General features: G+C 43.2%; 1 protein-coding gene across 1 annotated transcript in view; it reads left to right on the forward strand.

Annotated features, from left to right (window-relative positions):
* gem (GTP binding protein overexpressed in skeletal muscle) overlaps nucleotides 1-19,511 on the forward strand; it is a 40,406-nt gene that overhangs the window by 9,788 nt on the left and 11,107 nt on the right. Inside the window, exons 3-4 of the mRNA XM_085992655.1 lie at nucleotides 17,131-17,207; nucleotides 18,232-18,436. Of these exons, the coding sequence (XP_085848781.1) occupies nucleotides 17,131-17,207; nucleotides 18,232-18,436 (282 nt within the window). The remainder of the gene's footprint in view (nucleotides 1-17,130; nucleotides 17,208-18,231; nucleotides 18,437-19,511) is intronic.

The following is a 19,511-nucleotide window of genomic DNA, read 5'->3' on the forward strand; positions in this document are numbered from 1 at the left end:
GGGAACAGTGCTCTGGAGTGGGGCTTAAAGACACAATCTTCTGAATACGGAGTTACGTTAGCACACACCGTAGAAAGGTATTCTGGAGCCAATAACCTGTCTTGAGTATTTTTGCCAAGATATTTTATTGTATTTTAGGTTGCATATTTCGGAATGAACTTGACAAGGAACATCAATATTTAGGGTGTCTGCTTTGCCGTGACATGAAAGTGATGGTATAACATTGGAGTCAGATCCCACACCGACTCTGGATGGAGTAATATGAGACCCTCTGGAGAAGGCAGGCTTACACCTCTTGGGTTTGACACTACTTAAAGTAGTGCCGGCTAAAAGCCTTAATTTAAATAGAGTTCAGGGTATCCCTTTGATCTCCTGGGAACTTCAAAAACTTTTATGCAGCGTTTTAAATGTTTTGAAAGTGTGGATTCTCCTGCATACACAGAGCTCTCTTATGATCTCAATAAATCAATTCATAGTAGGGCAGCATAAATAAGTTCCGCCCGTCCGAAATCGATTCTATAGCCCCGGGTCTCAGATCAGTAGCTACAGTTTTAGCGCAGTCTTTGACCAGGAACTGCATGCTCAATTTGTGAATGCCCTGCTGATCCAGAACTACAAACAACCAGGAACTGAAAGACATCAATAAAAGAAACACAAAACTATTCTTCTTGTAACCGGGTATTTGTAGAGTTAATTAAAATGGTATTCTGATGGTGTTATCATTGTATTATTGTAGTACATAAGGTGTATGGAAATGCCCCCATAGTGAATTGAAATTATCACCTAGTAAACATGCAGTAGCAAGAGAGCCCCAGGTGGGCAGAGGAAATGCTTCAAGGACACCCTCAAAGCCTCCTTGTAAAAGTGTAACATCCCCACGGACACCTGGGAACCCCTGGCCCAAGACCGCACAAAGTGGAGGAGAAGCATCAGGGAAGGCGCCGAACACTTCGAGTCTCTTCGCTGGGAGCAAGCGGAAGCCAAGTGCAGGCAGCGCAAGGAGCGCATGTCAACCCAAGTACCCCACCCACCCGCCCCTTCAACCACCATCTGCCCCACCTGTGACAGAGGCTGTAGGTCCCGCATTGGACTAATCAGTCACCTGCCAACTCATTTTTAATGTGGAAGCAAGTCATCCTCGGTTCCGTGGGACTGCCTAAGAAGAAGCAATGTATAGTAGTGATGTAAGCCCCCAAAGTGCGGACCAAGTGATATACAAGGTTGACGTCACCGGCTTGTTGCAAGAAAAACAGACCAAATAATTGAAGTCACAACGGTTTATTCAGGCCTGGGGAGAACTTCTCGCGTCCCTACACGAGACCAAACTCCAACAAGCCTCTCAAAAATCCACATAGTTATACACATTTTGCCAGCCATACCTCCTCAGAGATCCAATCAATTTAAAAGTTTACACATTAATCACTATCCGGGAGTGGCTGTTCATACAGAGTTAACATATAGTATGAGTTTCGTTTCTCTATGAATAGGTCATGCCTGGCCTGCTCATTTCTTGGAAATGAGTCATACCCCTTATGGCCTCTCTAAGTTTCATTTCTCCAGAAACGAGTCATGCTCCTCTTGCCTTTGTAAGGTTCAATTTCCTGGAAATGAGTCATACCAGTATCACCTTTGTAAGTTTCATTTCTCCAGACTGGTAGACGTCATTTCTGCAAGTAAGCATATGGGTGATTAGTACACTTCATCCTGAAACATTCTGTGGCTTTGCCTGTTATAAACCTGCTTTTCTGCAGGTGAGTCCTGTTTGTCTTGCCCTTTTATGTCCAATTTTTAATATTTTACTTCAGTCCTCCCTTTTGACCTTTTGGACAATTGTTCCAATACAGGTCAACATGTATTTCCACTTCCTGGTGTCTGCCAGAGCGTGCACTCTCTGGCCTTCTACCAGTCTAGGTTATACATGTGTTTATATGCTATCAATCTGGAGGCCGACTTCACCCCACGCGGTATGGTGGTCTTTCCTTTATGGTGGTCTTTCCTTTCTGCATTTATTCCGGTGTAACCGTTCCCGGGGCCCCTTAGACCCTGCATTAATGGTTTAGGCTTTCTGCTCAAGCTTTTCCCTCATTCCCGCGTTGGGTGTGTGACGTGCCCATTTGAGACTGTCATCACTCACCAATCCTCATTCACCACCCTCCTGCCACCTCCATCTTACGGTTGGCCGGCCTGGTCATTAATTACCATGCCCAATTAATCCCTTGTAATTTCAGGGCTTCAGATCAAGTCTTACACCGTTTGCCTTGGAAAGGTGGAAGAGTTTTCCATAATTAACTTCTCTACCTCCCTCCCTTTAGTTTTGGCTTCTGTCACGGCACCAATTTCGGCGTTACTCATTCTGGTGCAGAGGCACTTGAGCAGCGAAAATACACAATATATTGTAATAACAATCATGAGGAATATCATTATGCCTTGTGTCACTGAGGCGCCCAACATCCCCGACCATCCTGATCCCCAATTATCAAAATAGGAAGAGGTGGGGGAGTTTCCGCTAATGTTGTACTAATGTCTTTTTGTTGTTTCTTTAAGTCTTCGTCTATTTTATCATACTTTAAAATTTCCTTCATTTCCTGCTGTAATTTCTTCCAAGCTTCATCTTCCTCTAACTTAGGAATTGCCTTGGGCTCTGGTATGACATAAGTTTCAACCTTTTTATTAAGTCCCATATTAGCAAGTGACCAGGTTTTCTTTACCTGTGGTCTTGGTGGGTGTATATATTAGTGTCCTATCTGTGTAGGTATCTTTAGATCAAAACAAAAGTTTGGTTGGGGAATGGGACAAGTCATATTCATATTTCTGTTCAATTGTGGTGACACAAAATGTCCCGTTGTTCCTTGGTGCTACCCTTGTCCGGTGTATCCCCCTTGGGTGTACCTCAAGGGTGCAATTGGTGATTTTTGTAAATCCGCACTCAGATGTGTCTCCCTCGGTGGGGGTGTGTGTGCACACCCATGTCCTTCCCTTGTGGTGGCAACCATCCATTACCACCCCCCTTAAGGTTCCATTCTTCTGGTTATTATCTTCATCCCTTTCCCAAAGTGCCTTGGTAGGGACATCATGATATTTAACCCAACTCTCCCTTTGTACCTCTCCTATATTAATCACGAGGGCTGTCCCTCTTCTGGGAGTTGTGGGATGGCCAGTACAAAGCCAATCATCTTAGTCCGTGGGGTCAGACAATTGCCTGCCCTGTATACTTGTCCCATTTTACGCCCCTTACATAGGCTTTTATTTGTGTCAATCCAAGGTTCCAGATCCTCATTAGTAATCCAATCAGGGATCTGTCCATTATTTATTTGCCTCATGTTATGCTGAGCATTCGACAATAGCCATGAGCCATACATGGCACATATTAGTTCCTTATGGGTTTGGCGAGAAGCATTATTAAGTCGATCAATAATTGTATTGATTGTTTCTGCATGGGGGGCTACTATCTCTTCCACCCCCAACAATTGCATTATTATTGTTTGTTTTCCTGCCGGTGCCAATTGCTTGTAGTTCTTCTACTCCTTCGTTTATTCCTTCTATGTCCAAGCTATTAACTGTTGCTAACCCGGCTGCATACCCTGCTCCAGCCATTTCCAATACTCCCTGTTTCTTACGTCTTTGTAAGATAGATTTTCCCTGTGGACTCTCTAATTGTTTTACCCACAGGGAGTTCCATATTTGTTTTGTATGATTGTTACACATCGCGGGCATCTCAAAAGTACTCATATTAATGGCAAGCTTAATAACTCTATGTGCCACACTAGAGTACACCTCATCCTGTGTTTTCCTTATTACTAATCCTCCTTGACAACGGCAATACTTATGTTTATCCTTAGGATCAAGGCGAGGATGTTCCACCTCATTCCGGACATCCAATGTGCCTGTAATTACAAAAAGGTGGGCTGGTCGTCACCAGCCAGTTAGAATTATTCTACTCTTATCTGTTCTATCAGTTCAAAGTGCTGTACATCTGGTTCATTTCTTGTTCTGTGGCTCTGTCTTCAGACATACCTGAAGATGCAAACTATGGCATATAACATTATCATCATACACAGCCCTATCATTGATATATGTAGTAACTCCCCTTCCCATTCTTTATACCTTCTAGCATACTCCTCACTCTCCTCAAAAGGATCAAATCACAATTTTCCTTCTATCACTGTAGGGAAATATTAACTTAACATTAAGAAACTTAAATTTAATAATGTCCAATATCTTTAAATTCTATTCAGTAATACTGAAGTTGTTGCTTGGTGAACTTAAACAGCTGTCAGTGGAAAGGGTTAACTCCTTTGCAGGCTTTTGAAGGTGGAGCAAAACATTATTGCGTCACTTCATGTAACTTAAAAAAACCATTCCTGACCGAAAGACAGTTGTGTCTTCACACTTTAACTAAACATGAACACTTGGGCTTCATTGGTCAGATTCCCTTTCTCAGCTGCCCGCTTAGCTGCCTCGCCTGCCCATGCATTGCCCTGTTGGTGTCGGTCAGTAATCTTCTTGTGTGCTTTAATTTATTGGCCCAGAAATTCCAGAACGGGGCTTGCAGCGCGTGCAAGCCCCGTATTTACACTTACCCCGCGCTACTGACGATCAGCTCCAGGGACGCCTGGACTTGGTGAATGAAAAAGAAGAATCCCGGGCAGCGTATGACGTCACGCCGCCCAGGAGTGCAGCCAGCGTGAAGCCAGGAGCGTGCAGTGTAAGTGAGACACGCCCCTTGAGGTCTCAGTTTCACTGGACACGCCCCCAATGTTTCTGTCAAGCTGCTAAGGATTTTTACATGCAAAGCAGCAGTTTAAATAGGTTTTTGGAAGTTTTTTGAAGATTTTGGTAACTTTTATAAACTTTTTAAAATGTTTACATTACTTTGAGTAATCTGAAGTAGTTTTAAAGAGAATTAAAGCAATTTAAAGACTTTTAAAAGCCCTAAAAGAATTTTTTAAATTCCATTTATTTATTTAGCAATGTCGTCGTCATACGTGTCTTCACACTGTTCCCTTTGGGGAACCGTATGAAGTGGTGGAAGGATTTATGGCCGTGATTAACGCTCATTCCGTGACCGTAACCATCTTTGAACCAGCCATTAGGGCGGTTAGTCCTATGGCGGGAGGGTTTTACGGGCTCCCACAAGCTATACAAGGGGGGGCCACCCACACCCACGGACGCAAATATCCCACTGGATGTCAACCCAGAATTTAGAGCCGGAGCTCCGACTCCACTTGCCGGGACTGTCTGGAGCGGGGTTCGAAACCCTACCCTGATCTGGCCCAGCGGCGGGGATCCTACCGCTATGACAAAGGCCCAATCCGATTAGCAACGTGAAATGGCAGCATAGGGCTCCAGTCACGGGGAGGGAAAAGGCGCAGGAAACGTATGGGTGTCACCTTTTGTGCGGAGTGGGCCTTTTGCGTAGCAGTAAGCATCCCCGCCGCTGGGCCAGAAGGAGTAGGGTTTTGAACCCCACTCCAGACAGTCCCGGCAAGTGGAGTCGGAGTTCCAACTTTAAATTCTGGGTGGACATCCAGCGGGATACTTGCGTCCGTGGGTGTTGGTGGCCCCCCCCCCTCAGATGGGTTGTGGGAGCCCGTAAAACCCTCCCACCATAGGACTAACCACCCTAATGGCTGGTTCAAAGATGGTTACGGTCACGGAATGAGCGTTAATCACGGCCATAAATCCTTCCACCACTTCATACAGTTCCCCAAAGGGAACAGTGTGAGGATGCGTACGATGATGACCTCTTGCGCAATGCACCTCCTTGGACCCTCAGTCGCAGATGCGAGGGGGCAAGTCGTGCAATTGTTAAATTTTTCATTTTATTGACATGTAAAATGTTGGCCCAGTAATTCCCTTCCAACTGCGCGAGTACGGTCGGGGTACTTACGCATCTGGCCGGATGAAATGTCGGTTTTCAGCATGCACAGTGCTTTTGGGGAAAACCGGCATTTCCTGTCCTCTGAACGAAGGGGTACAGAGGCAGAACGCGTGCGACTGCACAGGCAGCGCGTGCGCAATATAATTCGCCGCTTTCATTACTGCTTTCAGTGAGGTCAAGTCCTTACAACTTACACATGAAAAAAGCATGGGTACAGTTGCTGCAGAGGCTGCGGAGGAAGATATTTCTTATCGTGGAGCTTCTGAAAGTATGTATGTCTGTATATATTCCTTTGTGTGTTATGTATATATTCCTTTACTTATGTGTATGAATGTATTATTTAATTATGACTTTCAGAGAAAGTAACTTATTTGAAAATCATAATTAAAAACATACATTCATACACATTAGTAAAGGAATATAAAACATACATACATATACGTAAAGGAATATATGTGGACATACATACATAACTCATTCTCACATTCCATTCACACAGCCACAATTGCTCCTTCTACCTACCGTTCTGAAAACCCTTTTTAAAAAAAAAAAAAAAAAAATTTTATCTTTAAAACTTACTTAAAATTTCTTAAAATAACTTCCCTCCCTTTCCCAAACAAAAATATTGCATTTCAGAAGCTCCACGATAAAATGTTTCTTCCTCCGCAGCCAATGAACCACTTTACACTTGCTTTTTTCAAGTGTAACTTCTGAGGACTTACCCTCACGGATTTCATGAATGAAATCTACGAAGTTCACTGCGCAAGCGCTGCCTGTGCAGTCGCACGCGCTCGAGGTCTGGAAATGCCGGCGTTCCCCGCATGCGCTGTTCATGCTGAACGCCGGCATTTCCAACGGCCAGATGCGTGAGTACCCCGCGCGCACTCACGCCTTTGGCCGCGAATTTCTGGCCCAATATTGCGCACTCTTTGGGTAGGAGAGAGGCTCCTACTAATTCTTTGATTATATTCTCATGTCTTATGGGTCCTCCTCCTGATGTCATATATCCTCATCTACTCCAGGCTACCATGTAATCAGGCACCACCCCAAAGGCATACCGACTATCTGTATATGTTTACACTTTTTCCTTTGGCTAACCTCAGGGCTTCGGTGAGAGCCACCAAGTCTGCTACCTGAGCCGATAGGCTTCCTTCTAGCCGACTTTCCCTTTTAACCTGTCCATTGCCATTGTAATGATCCTTATTGTGGTAGCTATAGATGTGGAATGGCCTATTCTGGTCTGGTAATCCCAGGGCAGGAGCACTTACGAGGGCTTGTTTCACTTTACAAAAGCTGTTTCATGGTCGGGCCCCAGTCCACCAGCTCCTGGGATGGTTTCCCCCCTTTGATCAAATCCTGTATGGGCTGGGCCATTTCTGCATATTCTGGGATAAAGTTCCGGCAATAATTAAATAGCCCTAATACCTCCCCTCCCCGCTCTGGTGCGGTCCCTTCCTGCTGTTTTCTCTAGCTGCTTGTAAGTACTGGACTGTGATAAATCAAAGCACGCAGCCAGTGCGTGCAGCTCCGCTTGGTCCTAATGCCCCTCCCATCTGTCTTCGGGCATTTGTCTCTTCCCTTGTGTTATTATGTATCCTAGGTAGATTTTTTCATCCTTCCCTACCTGTACCTTTCTAGGGTTTAACTTTAGTCCCACATTCTGTAGGGCTCCCAGTACCGTAGTCAATTAAATATTGTAGAGGGACCTGCCACTATCGAATGTTCTTGCAGAGTGGAGTTATCTTATTCAATTCGGACTACACCAATTTACACCAGCCAGAATTTCACTGTGGCCACAATGAAAGTCTGGTTTTAATAGGTTAATTTACCTCATAACTTCAAGGTTAAATCTTAGACTGAAACTTAATCTTTTGTTAAACAAACTTTGTTGCTCTTCTCAGTTTTTACACACCAGCTTAACTTAAATTGTAGTAGGTTTTTTATTCTGGGGGCACAATCTTATTCGCACATTCTTAAAACTTACAAAATCCAAGACAAGACAAAAGGGTTAAATGCTTTTTTTTTTAACAGAGAAGTAGGTGGAGCTAAAACACACAGCAGACATTTTTCTTTTTTTTTAAGGACAGACTTTCAGACAAAGGAATATTGTAACTTCTTAAACATTCATGGTCAGGAAAACATTCACACTTTAACACACAATTTCATACAACCTGAAATTCCAGCATACTTTTAAGGTTCCTTTCACTCAGCAAATCTTGTGTTTTACTTGTCTTGGTACAGATGCTAATAACTTCCATGTTGGTAAAGCTTTAAGTTTATCTTTTTTTCCTTTTTAAATTGGTGACTCAGCAGCTTTCGCTGGCTTTCCAAATCCCTGTTTGTTTCTTTTTTCCATCCTTTGCTGAGTTTTCAAATTGGTTAGCCTGCAAATTAGATCTTTTTCCTTCTTTATCTCTCCCTTCTATTTCGATTCCTTACATTGTTTCTGGTAACAAGCTAAGATTACCATTCCCTCTTTATCTTTGGTTTGTCCCATCCACCAAGCCCTTTGGCTCTCTGCACTGCCTTTTTTATTTTTTATCTACCAGGAATCGGGTTATAGAATCCAGGTCCCCCCACAGTGGGGAATCCTCCTTTCCATCTCCTTTTTTTTTCATGATTCTAAATTCACTCGTCTCACTTTATATATCTAATACTTAATTCACGTTGTTGGTAAATTAGGTTTGTACGCTACGTTGTTCGCCACTATTGCGTTAACTTAGTTAGTTCCTTACTTCCTGTCAATCACTCCATTTCATTCAACACACACACCAACACAGTCACAAGATTTTGATACTGTGGGGGTCTGTGTCTCCCTACATCCTACTTGATCCTGGCCATCACGTGGGACTACTGTCCTCTTAATTACGGCTCAGGCTAGGCGTTTGGGACAGACCTCACCCTTGTCCATTTTAACCTCTTTGTGACTATTGAGTTATTTCATTTACTCACGATTGTACAATCATTCATTTGTTTACTGAGGTTTCGCCGCCTCGCGGCTTATAAGGATTTCCCGCCTCCCGGGTTAGGGGACTTACCGCCCCTCTCGGTTTACTTTTTCGGCCAGAAGGACTCGTCCTTCACCAAGTGTTAAAACAACCCGTTTAACTACATCTTTTAAGAGCCGCACCTCGTGGGCCTACCAGGTTTCTAAACCCCTGTTTTCCGGTACCGCAGTCCGGCAGTTTTAACCGCCTTCAATTAAAGGTGTCTTTCTTTCTTTAGTTCTTTTTGTACGTCGATCTTACTTGACATCTCGCCAGCGATTAACCTCTAATTTTACAGGTGGTAATTTAAACATATTCACCCGTCTTAGGTTATCGTTGTCTGAGAGTTTTATTCAGATCGCGTATCCCATCCTCGTCGCCAATTGATGTAAGCCCCCAAAGTGCGGACCAAGTGATATACAAGGTCGATGTCACCAGCTTGTTGCAAGAAAGACAGACCAAGTAATTGAAGTCACAACGGTTTATTCAGGCCTGGGGAGAACTTCTCGCGTCCCTACGCGAGACCAAACTCCAACAAGCCTCTCAAAAATCCACATAGTTATACACATTTTGCCAGCCATACCTCCTCAGAGATCCAATCAATTTATAAGTTTACACATTAATCACTATCCGGGAGTGGCTGTTCATACAGAGTTAACATATAGTATAAGTTTTGTTTCTCTATGAATAGGTCATGCCTAGCCTGCTCATTTCTTGGAAATGAGTCATACACCTTATGGCCTCTCTAAGTTTCATTTCTCCGGAAATGAGTCATGCTCCTCTTGCCTTTGTAAGGTTCAATTTCCTGGAAATGAGTCATACCAGTATCACCTTTGTAAGTTTCATTTCTCCGGACTGGTAGACATAATTTCTGCAAGTAAGCATACGGGTGATTAGTACACTTCATCCTTAAACATTCTGTGGCTTTGCCTGTTATAAACCTGCTTTTCTGCAGGTGAGTCCTGTTTGTCTTGCCATTTTATGTCCAATTTTTAATATCTTACTTCAGTAGATATTTATTATACATTAGTAACCAAATATTTGTGGAAAGTTTGTTACAGGTGCAGAGCATATTGTTGTCCACGTGTTCTCATCTTGTTCATTTCATCGAGGTGCAACAATCACATCCCCTTAATAGTGAATTGCTTAATGTAACAAAAGTCAAGTACTGTACCTAGTTTTTTTATTAGCTCTCAACATTGGTGGAAGTGACAAAAATACCAAATTTTCTGCTTGAGTACAAATACGCTACTTCATGTGACATGTATATGGTTTTGCGTTGCCCTTGCTAACATTATCTGTATGTAGACATGGGGTCAGCTATTACATGTACGCTGATGACACCCAGCTCTTCCTCGCTACCACCTCTCTCGACCCCTCCACTGCCTCTGTGATGTCAGACTGTTTGTCCGACATTCAGTCTTGGATTAGCCGCAATTTCCTCCAACTAAGCATTGGGAAGACTGAAGCCTTTGTATTTGGCTCCCAGCACAATCTTCGTACCCTTGTCACCAGTTCCATTCCCCACCTGGGCTGCTGTGTACTGTCTGAAGCTGAATTAGACTGCTTGCAATCATGGCCTCCTGTTCAACCCTGATCTGAGCTTCTCACCCCATATCCTCTCCATCTCAATCTCTGTAACATTACTTGTCTCCGACCTTACCTCAGCCTATCTGTTGTTGAAACCCTCATTCATGCCCTTGTCACCTCCAAAATTGACTATTCTAATGCTCTTATGGCCATCCTCTGTAAACTTGAGCTCATCCAAAACTCTGTCCCCTATATCTTATCCTGCATCAGGTCCTGCTCACCAGTCACCCCGTTCTCACTAGCTGGGATTGGCTTCTGGTCCACCAGTGTCTAAAATTTTTAATTCTCATCCTTGTGTTTAAATTCCTCCCTATCTCTGTAATTTCCTCCAGCCCTACAACCAATCCTCCACTCTGAACTCTCCGTTCCTTTGACTTTGGCTTCCTGTTTATCCCTCCCTCTTCTCAAGCCACTTCAGCAACATAGGCTCCATGCCCTGGAATTTCATCTCCAGATGCAGTCGCTCCTCTACCTCCTTCTCCACCTTTATAGACCCTCCTTAAAACCCATTTCTTTGGCCAACACCCCCTTCTAATATCTCCTTTTCTTGCCTTTCGGATGAGACGTTAAACCGAGGCCCCGTCTGCCCTCTCAGGTGGATGTAAAAGATCCCATGACACTATTTTGATGAAGAGCAGGGGAGTTATCCCCGGTGTCCTGGCCAATATTTATCCCTCAATCAACTTCACTAAAACAGATTATCTGCTCATTATCACTTTGCTGTTTGTGAGAGCTTGCTTTGTACAAATTGGCTGCTACGTTTCCTACATTACAACAGTGATTACACTTCAAAAGTACTTCATTGGCTGTAAAGCGCTTTGGGATGTCCTGATGTCATGAAAGGCGCTATATAAATGCAAGTCTTTCTTTTCTTTCTTAGTGCCCCTTTTTTGATTATGCCTCTGTGAAGCACTTTGGGATGTTCTTCTACATTAAGGGCATTATTTGATGTTTTGGAGTGTGTTATGTGATGTAAATTTGCATTGGTATAGCATTAACATTTCTTTTACAAAGTAATGTTAAGCGCAACCTTTATAATATCCACCGATGAATTTACAGATACTGTTGTGGTGCACTGCTGCCAATTTTGATAGACTGGTTACCTAGGACCATTTTACACCCTCCCTGTTTTGATTTGAGAGACATCAAATTTGAAAGAAACAATGGGAATGAATCCCTCTTGGGACTCTCCCAATAGTAGTGCCTGGTCTCCTGAGCAGAATGTCTGTCTCCTCAATTTTACAGAGGCTGAGCACCAAGAGCTGACTTTGCAGTGTCACTCTCAGCTTCCTCTGCTACTTAACCTTTTACTTCGAGACTTAACCACTAAGAGTTTTCAGCTAAGAAAGCGTCAGAGCTATGTTTTATTAATAATTACTGGGGTGCTTTTTTTTTTAAGAATCTCCTAGATTTGGTATATTTGTATTGGTATATTCAAAATATGACTGCACTGATACTAAAAAATCATTATCTATAGCACTATTTATATGAAATAAATAGAATCTGGATACATTCTAGCTACAGAAAATTAATTTTAAGTAACTTTTAAATTAATGGGCAATCTTTTTCTTTATGAAACTCAAAGAAAAGTCTATAATAGAGAAAAAAATGAAAGTCTGGTGGTATAGTGCCTTCATCATGACATGAAAACTATAATTACATGTGTGTGACTGGTCAGAGCCCCTTGTAATGGCTTCTTAAGCAAGTAAAATTCTTGCTATCAGATAGACTTGCTTCACTGTGTAGTGCTGAAGACCTGCGCTCCAGAATTAGCCATGGCTCTAGCTAAACTGTTCCAGTACAGCTACAACACTGGCATCTACCCAACAATGTGGAGAATTACCCGGGTATGTCCTGTCCATAAAAAGGTCAAATCCAACCTGTCCAATTATCGAACCGAATGCCGCACCAAGGTGCCTTAGTAAAACTGAAGTTAATAGGGAACAGGGGGAAAACTCTCCAGTGGTTGGAATCATACTTGGCACAAAAGAAGATGGTTGTGGTTTTTGGAGCCCAATCACCTCAGTCCCAGGACATTGCTACAGGAGTTCCTCAGAGCAGCATCCTAGGCCCAACTATCTTCAGCTGCTTCATCAATGACCTTTCCTCCACCATCATAAGGTCAGAAGTGGGGTTGTTCGCTCATAAATGCACAGTGTTCAGTTCCATTCACAATTCCTCAGATAATGAGGTAGTCCATACCCATATGCAGCAAGACCTGGACAACATCCAAGGTTGGGCTGATAAGTGGCAATTAAGGATCACACCATACAAATGCCAAGAAATGATCATTTCCAACAAGAGAGAGCCTAACCACCTCTGTTTGACAATCAATGGCTGAATCCCTCCCATTAACATCCTAGGGGTAACCATTGACCAGAAACTCAACTGGACCAGCCACATAAATGTCGTGGGTACTAGAGCAGGTTGGAGGCTACTCCTGCTCTTATTTTTTATGTTCTTATATTATGCATGAGTGGCTTATCTCCTGACTCCCCAAAGCCACTCCACCACCTAAATGCACAAGTTAGGAGTGTGATGGAATACTCCTACCTTTCCTGGATAGGTGCAGTTTCAACAACAACCAAGAAGGTCAACACCATCCAGGACAAAGCAATCTGCTCGATCGACACCCCATCCACTGGCTTAAACATCCACTCCCTGTACCATTGGCGTACCATAGTTGCAGTGTACTATTTAAAGCATACACTGCAAGAAGTCATCAAAGCATCGTCGGCAGCACCTCCAAGTCACACCTCATGCTGACTTGGACATATATGCCCATTTCTTCATTGTTACTGGGTCAAAATCCAGAACCCCTTACCTAACAACATTGTGGAAAAACCATAATCTTGTTGAACTGCTGCAGTCCACAAGAGTTCCCACCACCTCCTTCTCAAAGACAGCTAGGGATGGCCAATAAATGCCAGCCTTGCCAGCGACGCCCATATCCTGAGAATTAATTAAAAAATATTCCTTCTGCCTTTCCAAGGCAGCCATGTAGAAAGCCCCAGCACAATTTTTTTTGCAATACACTAGCATCACATCACGTTGTTCAAACTTAATTTGCTGCTAAAAACTGAATTGGAACCATAAGCTTGCATTCCTTTTGGGAGTCTCTTGCATGCTATGGGCTCAATCTTGGAGATCTGAGCACAGATATAAGTGCTTTTTAGCTGCCTTTTTTGCAGTTCGCAATGTACAATTGTATGTAGTGTAAATATATGCAAAGCACAACATTTGGAAAGACCTTTAAATATGAGAGTTGGATAATTCATCAGTGCAAATTCATGAGGGGAGATATTCATTTTCCACTGTACAGATCAACATTTATATAGCTGTTTGTACTGTTTTCATTCATAGACCCTAAAAATTCAATTTAGTTAATTGTTTGAGCTAACACATTCAGAATATGATTTGGAGTAACTGATCAGTTCAGCGTTTGGTATAGCGTGTTTAAAGCAAATTTTTAAAGTTGGAACATCTCTTCATTTCTGGTGTAACCAGACTGCAATTTATTGCAATTGAAAACTGAATGTAAACATGCTTTGTAGAACATTCCAGACTCCTCCACAAGTTCCACCTGGTTTCTTCAAAGACTTCATGTTGATTTAGTATAGCTGCCATTGCTGAATAATATAATTTTTAAAAACACTTTATATGACAGAGTTGGATTAATTATGAAGATGTGGGGTATTACCTAGCCAATGCAGATCAGTGAAAGGAATATAATCATATTCTCACTTCCCGTTTAGCAGAAACAGTTTAAAACCAAGGCTGATTATTCCCTCCCTAACCTAGGGGTACTAAAGTCAATTGAGACCACCGATTGTGACCCTGACTAAGATCAGCTAATTCAGCACATACAGGGAATCTAACCTGGAATCTTTGTGTTCTATATGGCTCAGCCACTGGAGAAGTATGTTGATGATGTTGTTGTTAGAAGTTCTGAAACTGAGAGTGAGGGGACAAATAACTTGCAATTACAAGACCTTAAAAGCATCCTAGGGGTTAACACAGTTATCTTCATCAATACTAGTTTAACTATTTTACACTGTCTAATGGGTGTAAAATTGACAATCTTGCTCACAGGCTATAAAGATGATTGGTGTCGGAAAGGGGAAAGTCGCAATGGTGCTGTACAGGGTTTTGTAGTGAGCTTGGGTTTAAAAAATCTTTGCTAGGACAAGGTAGTGGGAGGTTTACCCTGCAACTTTCTGTGGTCTACCTTACTCGAGTGCTCAGTGCTGAACCTGGATGTCTATTTCATTCCTCAGAAACCCTTCCACTAATTATACCTTCAACACTCAATGTTTAACATTCTGTTTCCTTGTTTGATTATCATGGCCCGTATTTTCCGATCGGAGGCTTCCTGCGTGCAGAGGCCACCGATCTGGAAAAAATCTACGGACTTACCTGAGGGCTCCCGAGGTGCATATACTTCCACTCCTGGGCCTCTCCAACTCGAAATGCACAGGGCCCACGTATCCCAGAGGTACATGCGGTTCGCAAGCGTCCCTGGAATCACGTGGGCCATGGGGAGCCAATAGGAGAAGGGAATCTCCCTTCATACACTTGGCAGATAAATCTGTCAAATATATGAATGGAGATCACCCCAAAAACACTGTAAAACATTAAATAAATAAAAATAAAAAATCACATTTTTAAAATGAGTTGAAATTACAATAAATTAAATATTTTAAACCAAAATGTAATTGTTTGAAACATTTTTCAGGGCTAAAAATAAACTTAACTTTTTAAAAATTATTTCTAAATGATAAATCAGTGAATTTTTTTTTTTTTTAACTTTTTTTCAATTCTTATGCTTTTACCAGGCATAAGATTGCTAAGGGTTTTCTGCGGGCAGAGGTTCTCCAGAAAGCGGAACTATCCGCCCGCAGCCCTTGACAGATCGGAAATGCCGGTTTTCAGCGCATGCGCTTGGCATGCCTGAAACCTTTGTAAACAGCTTTTAAAAAAAATACAAAGTAGCTAGGCAGCAAAATGGGATAACATTTTTAAAATTTTCATAGCAATTGAAGTAGAAAAAATAATTGGTGACTCACCCTCGGCATTGTAGTCATAGTTTGTTACACACCACACACTAGGCAAGATAACATCCAGTTTAGGGAAGTGTGTGGAAAGAGAAAGGATAATGCTTCAGACTTGCTCCTTCAAGTCTCTTTATCAGACTCGCATTACCTTTCATTGGTTCAATTATATATGACTCCCAGGTGACCATTTGCAGTTCTTTGGGGGCAAATTTCGGTTGCTTTGCATCTCCTGTTAGCACCCAAAGGAGGCGCTAACGGGGCGCAAAGCAACTAGCACCCAGGCGCGGCGCCGCTAACGCCTCCTGCGAAATTCAAAGAGAGGTTAGCAGCAGCGGTAGCCGGTAGCGCCCTGCGGCACTGTTCCTCTGGCAATGACGTCATCGCCGTGTGCAGCGCCCCGTTTGCGCCCCAGCCGCAAACTTCGGTTGTGCCCCCTGACATACCACCGGATGCTATGTCCGACAGTGTCAGGGGGGCGCATGTGTGGCCAGGGTGGCGATATTTAAAGGGGAGGTGCCGGGTGGCCATTTTTTTTGCTAGCTGCCTGCCAGCATCTGCCACCTCTGCCGTCCCTCCGCGGGGTGCCAGCTACGATCGGGCAGCCCGGCACTCCTCTTGAGTGCCGAGCTCTTTTGCCAGCACCCCGATCCCTGATGGCCCAGCTGGGCCCCGGTTCGCGCTGCGCAAGGTCCTTCCCCTTTACTAAGAGGAGGAAGGCCTGCAGTACCACGGCGCGACATGCCGGCGTGCGTGGCGCTGCTGCATGTAGGCTGCAATATTGGGCTGGAGTACCCCAAGAGGGAGGGGGAGTGCTTCCAGTAGCACACGCCTCCTGCTTGGGGCACTACCATCGAATTTTGGGCACGGGGGCGCTAACTTTTTCTGGGCGCTAAAAGTAGCACCCCAAAGGGGGCGCGACCCAATTTTTGCCCCTTTGACTTTAAATATTTGATGTTGTGATGACGCCGAAACGTTCGCCGCCATTACTGTGTAAAACTGACAGCAACTTCTGACATCTGCATATACACAGTTAAACATGGAAATCCAGAAGTTGCTGTCAGTAATACTGCTCCCCCACAGGGTGCGCTGTTGCAGTCTTCGCAGATGCAATCAACACAGAATCAGTGATGTGACGTGATCTTCAACTTTTTACACACTATTCTCGCTGTAAAAACCATTGAAAAAGTTAAGCCTTGTTGAATGAGGTGTAACTGAGCTTTTAACAGCGTACTAAGTCATAATTACTGTTCAACAACTTCTCTGGCCCTGAAAAATTAATTTATTAAGTCTGGAGTGTCGTTCCCTCCATTCCATGATAAAAATTCCATAGATTTTTAAAATAATCAAAATAAACCGGAGAGGTTTAGGGAGTGAATCCCACTAGGAACTAGGCAGCTGAAGGCACAACCACCAATGGTTTAGCGAAGAAAATCGGGGATGTGCAAGAAGCCAGAAATGGAGGAGCAGAATTCTAGCAGCTTATCATTCCCATAAATTGTACCTAAGTAGCGACCTACATGGGTAGTGTTCATTGATACATGGCATTGTTCTATTTATTAAGTTGCCTAAGTTCTGTAGTGGGCTTATTTATAAATACCTGTTTCCTCATTCTTTGTAGAAGACACCTATGAGCGAATGATCACTGTTGATGGAGAGGGCGCCACCCTTATTGTGATGGACACGTGGGAAAATAAGGTAGTACAATTATTTCTTAAGATTGGAATGCAAGTACATGTGTTGGCCATGCAGTATGTAGTGGTGGATTTCTCCTATAAAGATGCATGCTGTGTCTGGAGAGCTAATTGCTTAAGCTGCATGAAATACCATTTGTAGCTCCATGGATACCGCACGTTTTATGTCCCCGCAAAAATCAAAACTTTCACCCAATAACAATTGTCAACCCGGCCATCATAACACAACCACTGCACTTGGGAATAAAAGTAATTTGTTATGTAAAATACTTTGAGTTGCTGCAACATGAAAGTTATATAAACGCAAGTATGATTTATTTATGTTTCACAAATGGCGGCTGAGTTCAGTTCAGTAGAATTACCCTTGAAGATTTCTTTATAAATGGATCAATAATTGGAAGAGAACAGAATTTAAACTTTTCAGAAAAGGCACGATTGAAAAGATCATGGCAAACTCCTTCCAGAACTGTGCCAAGTGTGTGGTTTGCTTGTGAGAAATTCCTGATGGTGGTGTCCTGTTAAGTGCTAATGGCAGTGATGCACTGTTTATCTGTACTACACACGTGCAGTGCAAGCAGTTTTTAATTCTAATTGTATAGATAATTATTCCTAAAAAAAAGCACAATTTGGTCATTAATTATTAAAGCTAATCACTTTAAAAGGTTGCGTTTATTTGATGTTAACGGCCCTGAGGTTGCTGTGCATAGAAAATAATCCAGGAAAGCCACATTGTAAGAACATCAGGTGGGAAAGGGTTAATTGTGTAGTCAATGCCACATTTCCTTTTAGGAGGATTATACCAGCAAATTTCTGAACCTAACAATAGTACAATTAAATTGAGTAAATACTACAGCTGCAGTTTCTGTTCAGTGGATTTTCCTTGAGGGACCGGTTATATTGCATTGTAACTCACAGCTGTTTGTAAACTGTAAAAGGTCTTTCTTTTAATTGTTGCATCCGATGATCTTTATACTTACAGAAATAGAAAAGATGCTGACATTTTATTATCAACTTTTGTCTGCTAATAGGATGAAGATAACTGGGCGCAGGATCACTGTATGCAGATTGGCGATGCATATCTTATTGTCTACTCTATCACTGACAGAGCAAGCTTTGAGAAAGCTTCCGAGCTTCGCATCCAGCTACGGAGAACGCGACAGGCCGAGGATATTCCAATTATATTAGTCGGGAATAAGTGTGATCTCGTGCGCTGTCGAGAAGTATCGGTGGCTGGTATGTTTTCTATTTTACTCAGTGGTCTAGACCGGGACTTGGATATGCCGGGTCTCGGCTTGGTGAGGGCAGAGAATCCGCTTGCCCCATAAAGTCACTGACATAAGTGGGTGCTGGGGCAGGGCTCAGATCCGGGCTTGGATTATGGAAGATTTGACAAGCCAATGTCTTTTAGAAACATAGAAGATAGGAGCAGGAGTAGGCCATTCGGCCCCTCGAGCCTGTTCCGCCATTTAATGAGATCATGGCTGATCATCCAAATTCAGTACCCTGTCCCTGCTTTCTCCCCATATCCCTTGATCCCTTTAGCCTTAAGAAATATATCTAACTCCTTCTTGAATATATTTAATGAATTGGCCTCAACTGCCTTCTGTGGTAGAGAATTCCACAGGTTCACCACTCTCTGGGTGAAGAAATTCCTCCTCATCTCAGTCCTAAATGGCTTACCCCTTATCCTTAGACTGTGACCCCTGGTTCTGGACTCGCCCGCCATCAGGAACATTCTTCCTGCATCTAGTCTGTCTAGTCCTGTTAGAATTTTATAAGTTTCAATAAGATCCCCTCTCATTCTTCTAAACGCTAGCGAATATAAGCCTAATCGACCCAATCTCTCCTCATACGTCATTCCTGCCATCCCAGGTATCAGCCTGGTGAATCTTCGCTGCACTCTCTCCATGGCAAGAACATCCTTCCTCTGATAAGGTGGCCAAAACTGCACACAATACTCAAGGTGTGGTCTCACCAAGGCCCTGTACAACTGCAGCAAGACATCCTTGCTCCTGTACTCGAATCCTCTCGCTATGAAGGCCAACATACCATTTGCCTTCTTAACCGCCTGCTGCACCTGCATGCTTACCTTCAGCGACTGGTGCACAAGGACACCCAGGTCTCGTTGCACTTCCCCTTCTCCCAATCTATTGCCGTTCAGATAATAATCTGTCTTCCTGTTTTTGCCACCGAAGTGGATAACCTCGCATTTATCCACATTATACTGCATCTGCCATGCATCTGCCCAATCACCCAACCTGTCCAAATCATACTGGAGTTTCTCTGCATCCTCCTCACAGCACACACG

The sequence above is a fragment of the Somniosus microcephalus genome, chromosome 7, assembly GCF_052327205.1.
Source record: "Somniosus microcephalus isolate GS21.2 chromosome 7, FLI_Smic_1.0, whole genome shotgun sequence".
Lineage (NCBI taxonomy): Eukaryota > Metazoa > Chordata > Chondrichthyes > Squaliformes > Somniosidae > Somniosus > Somniosus microcephalus.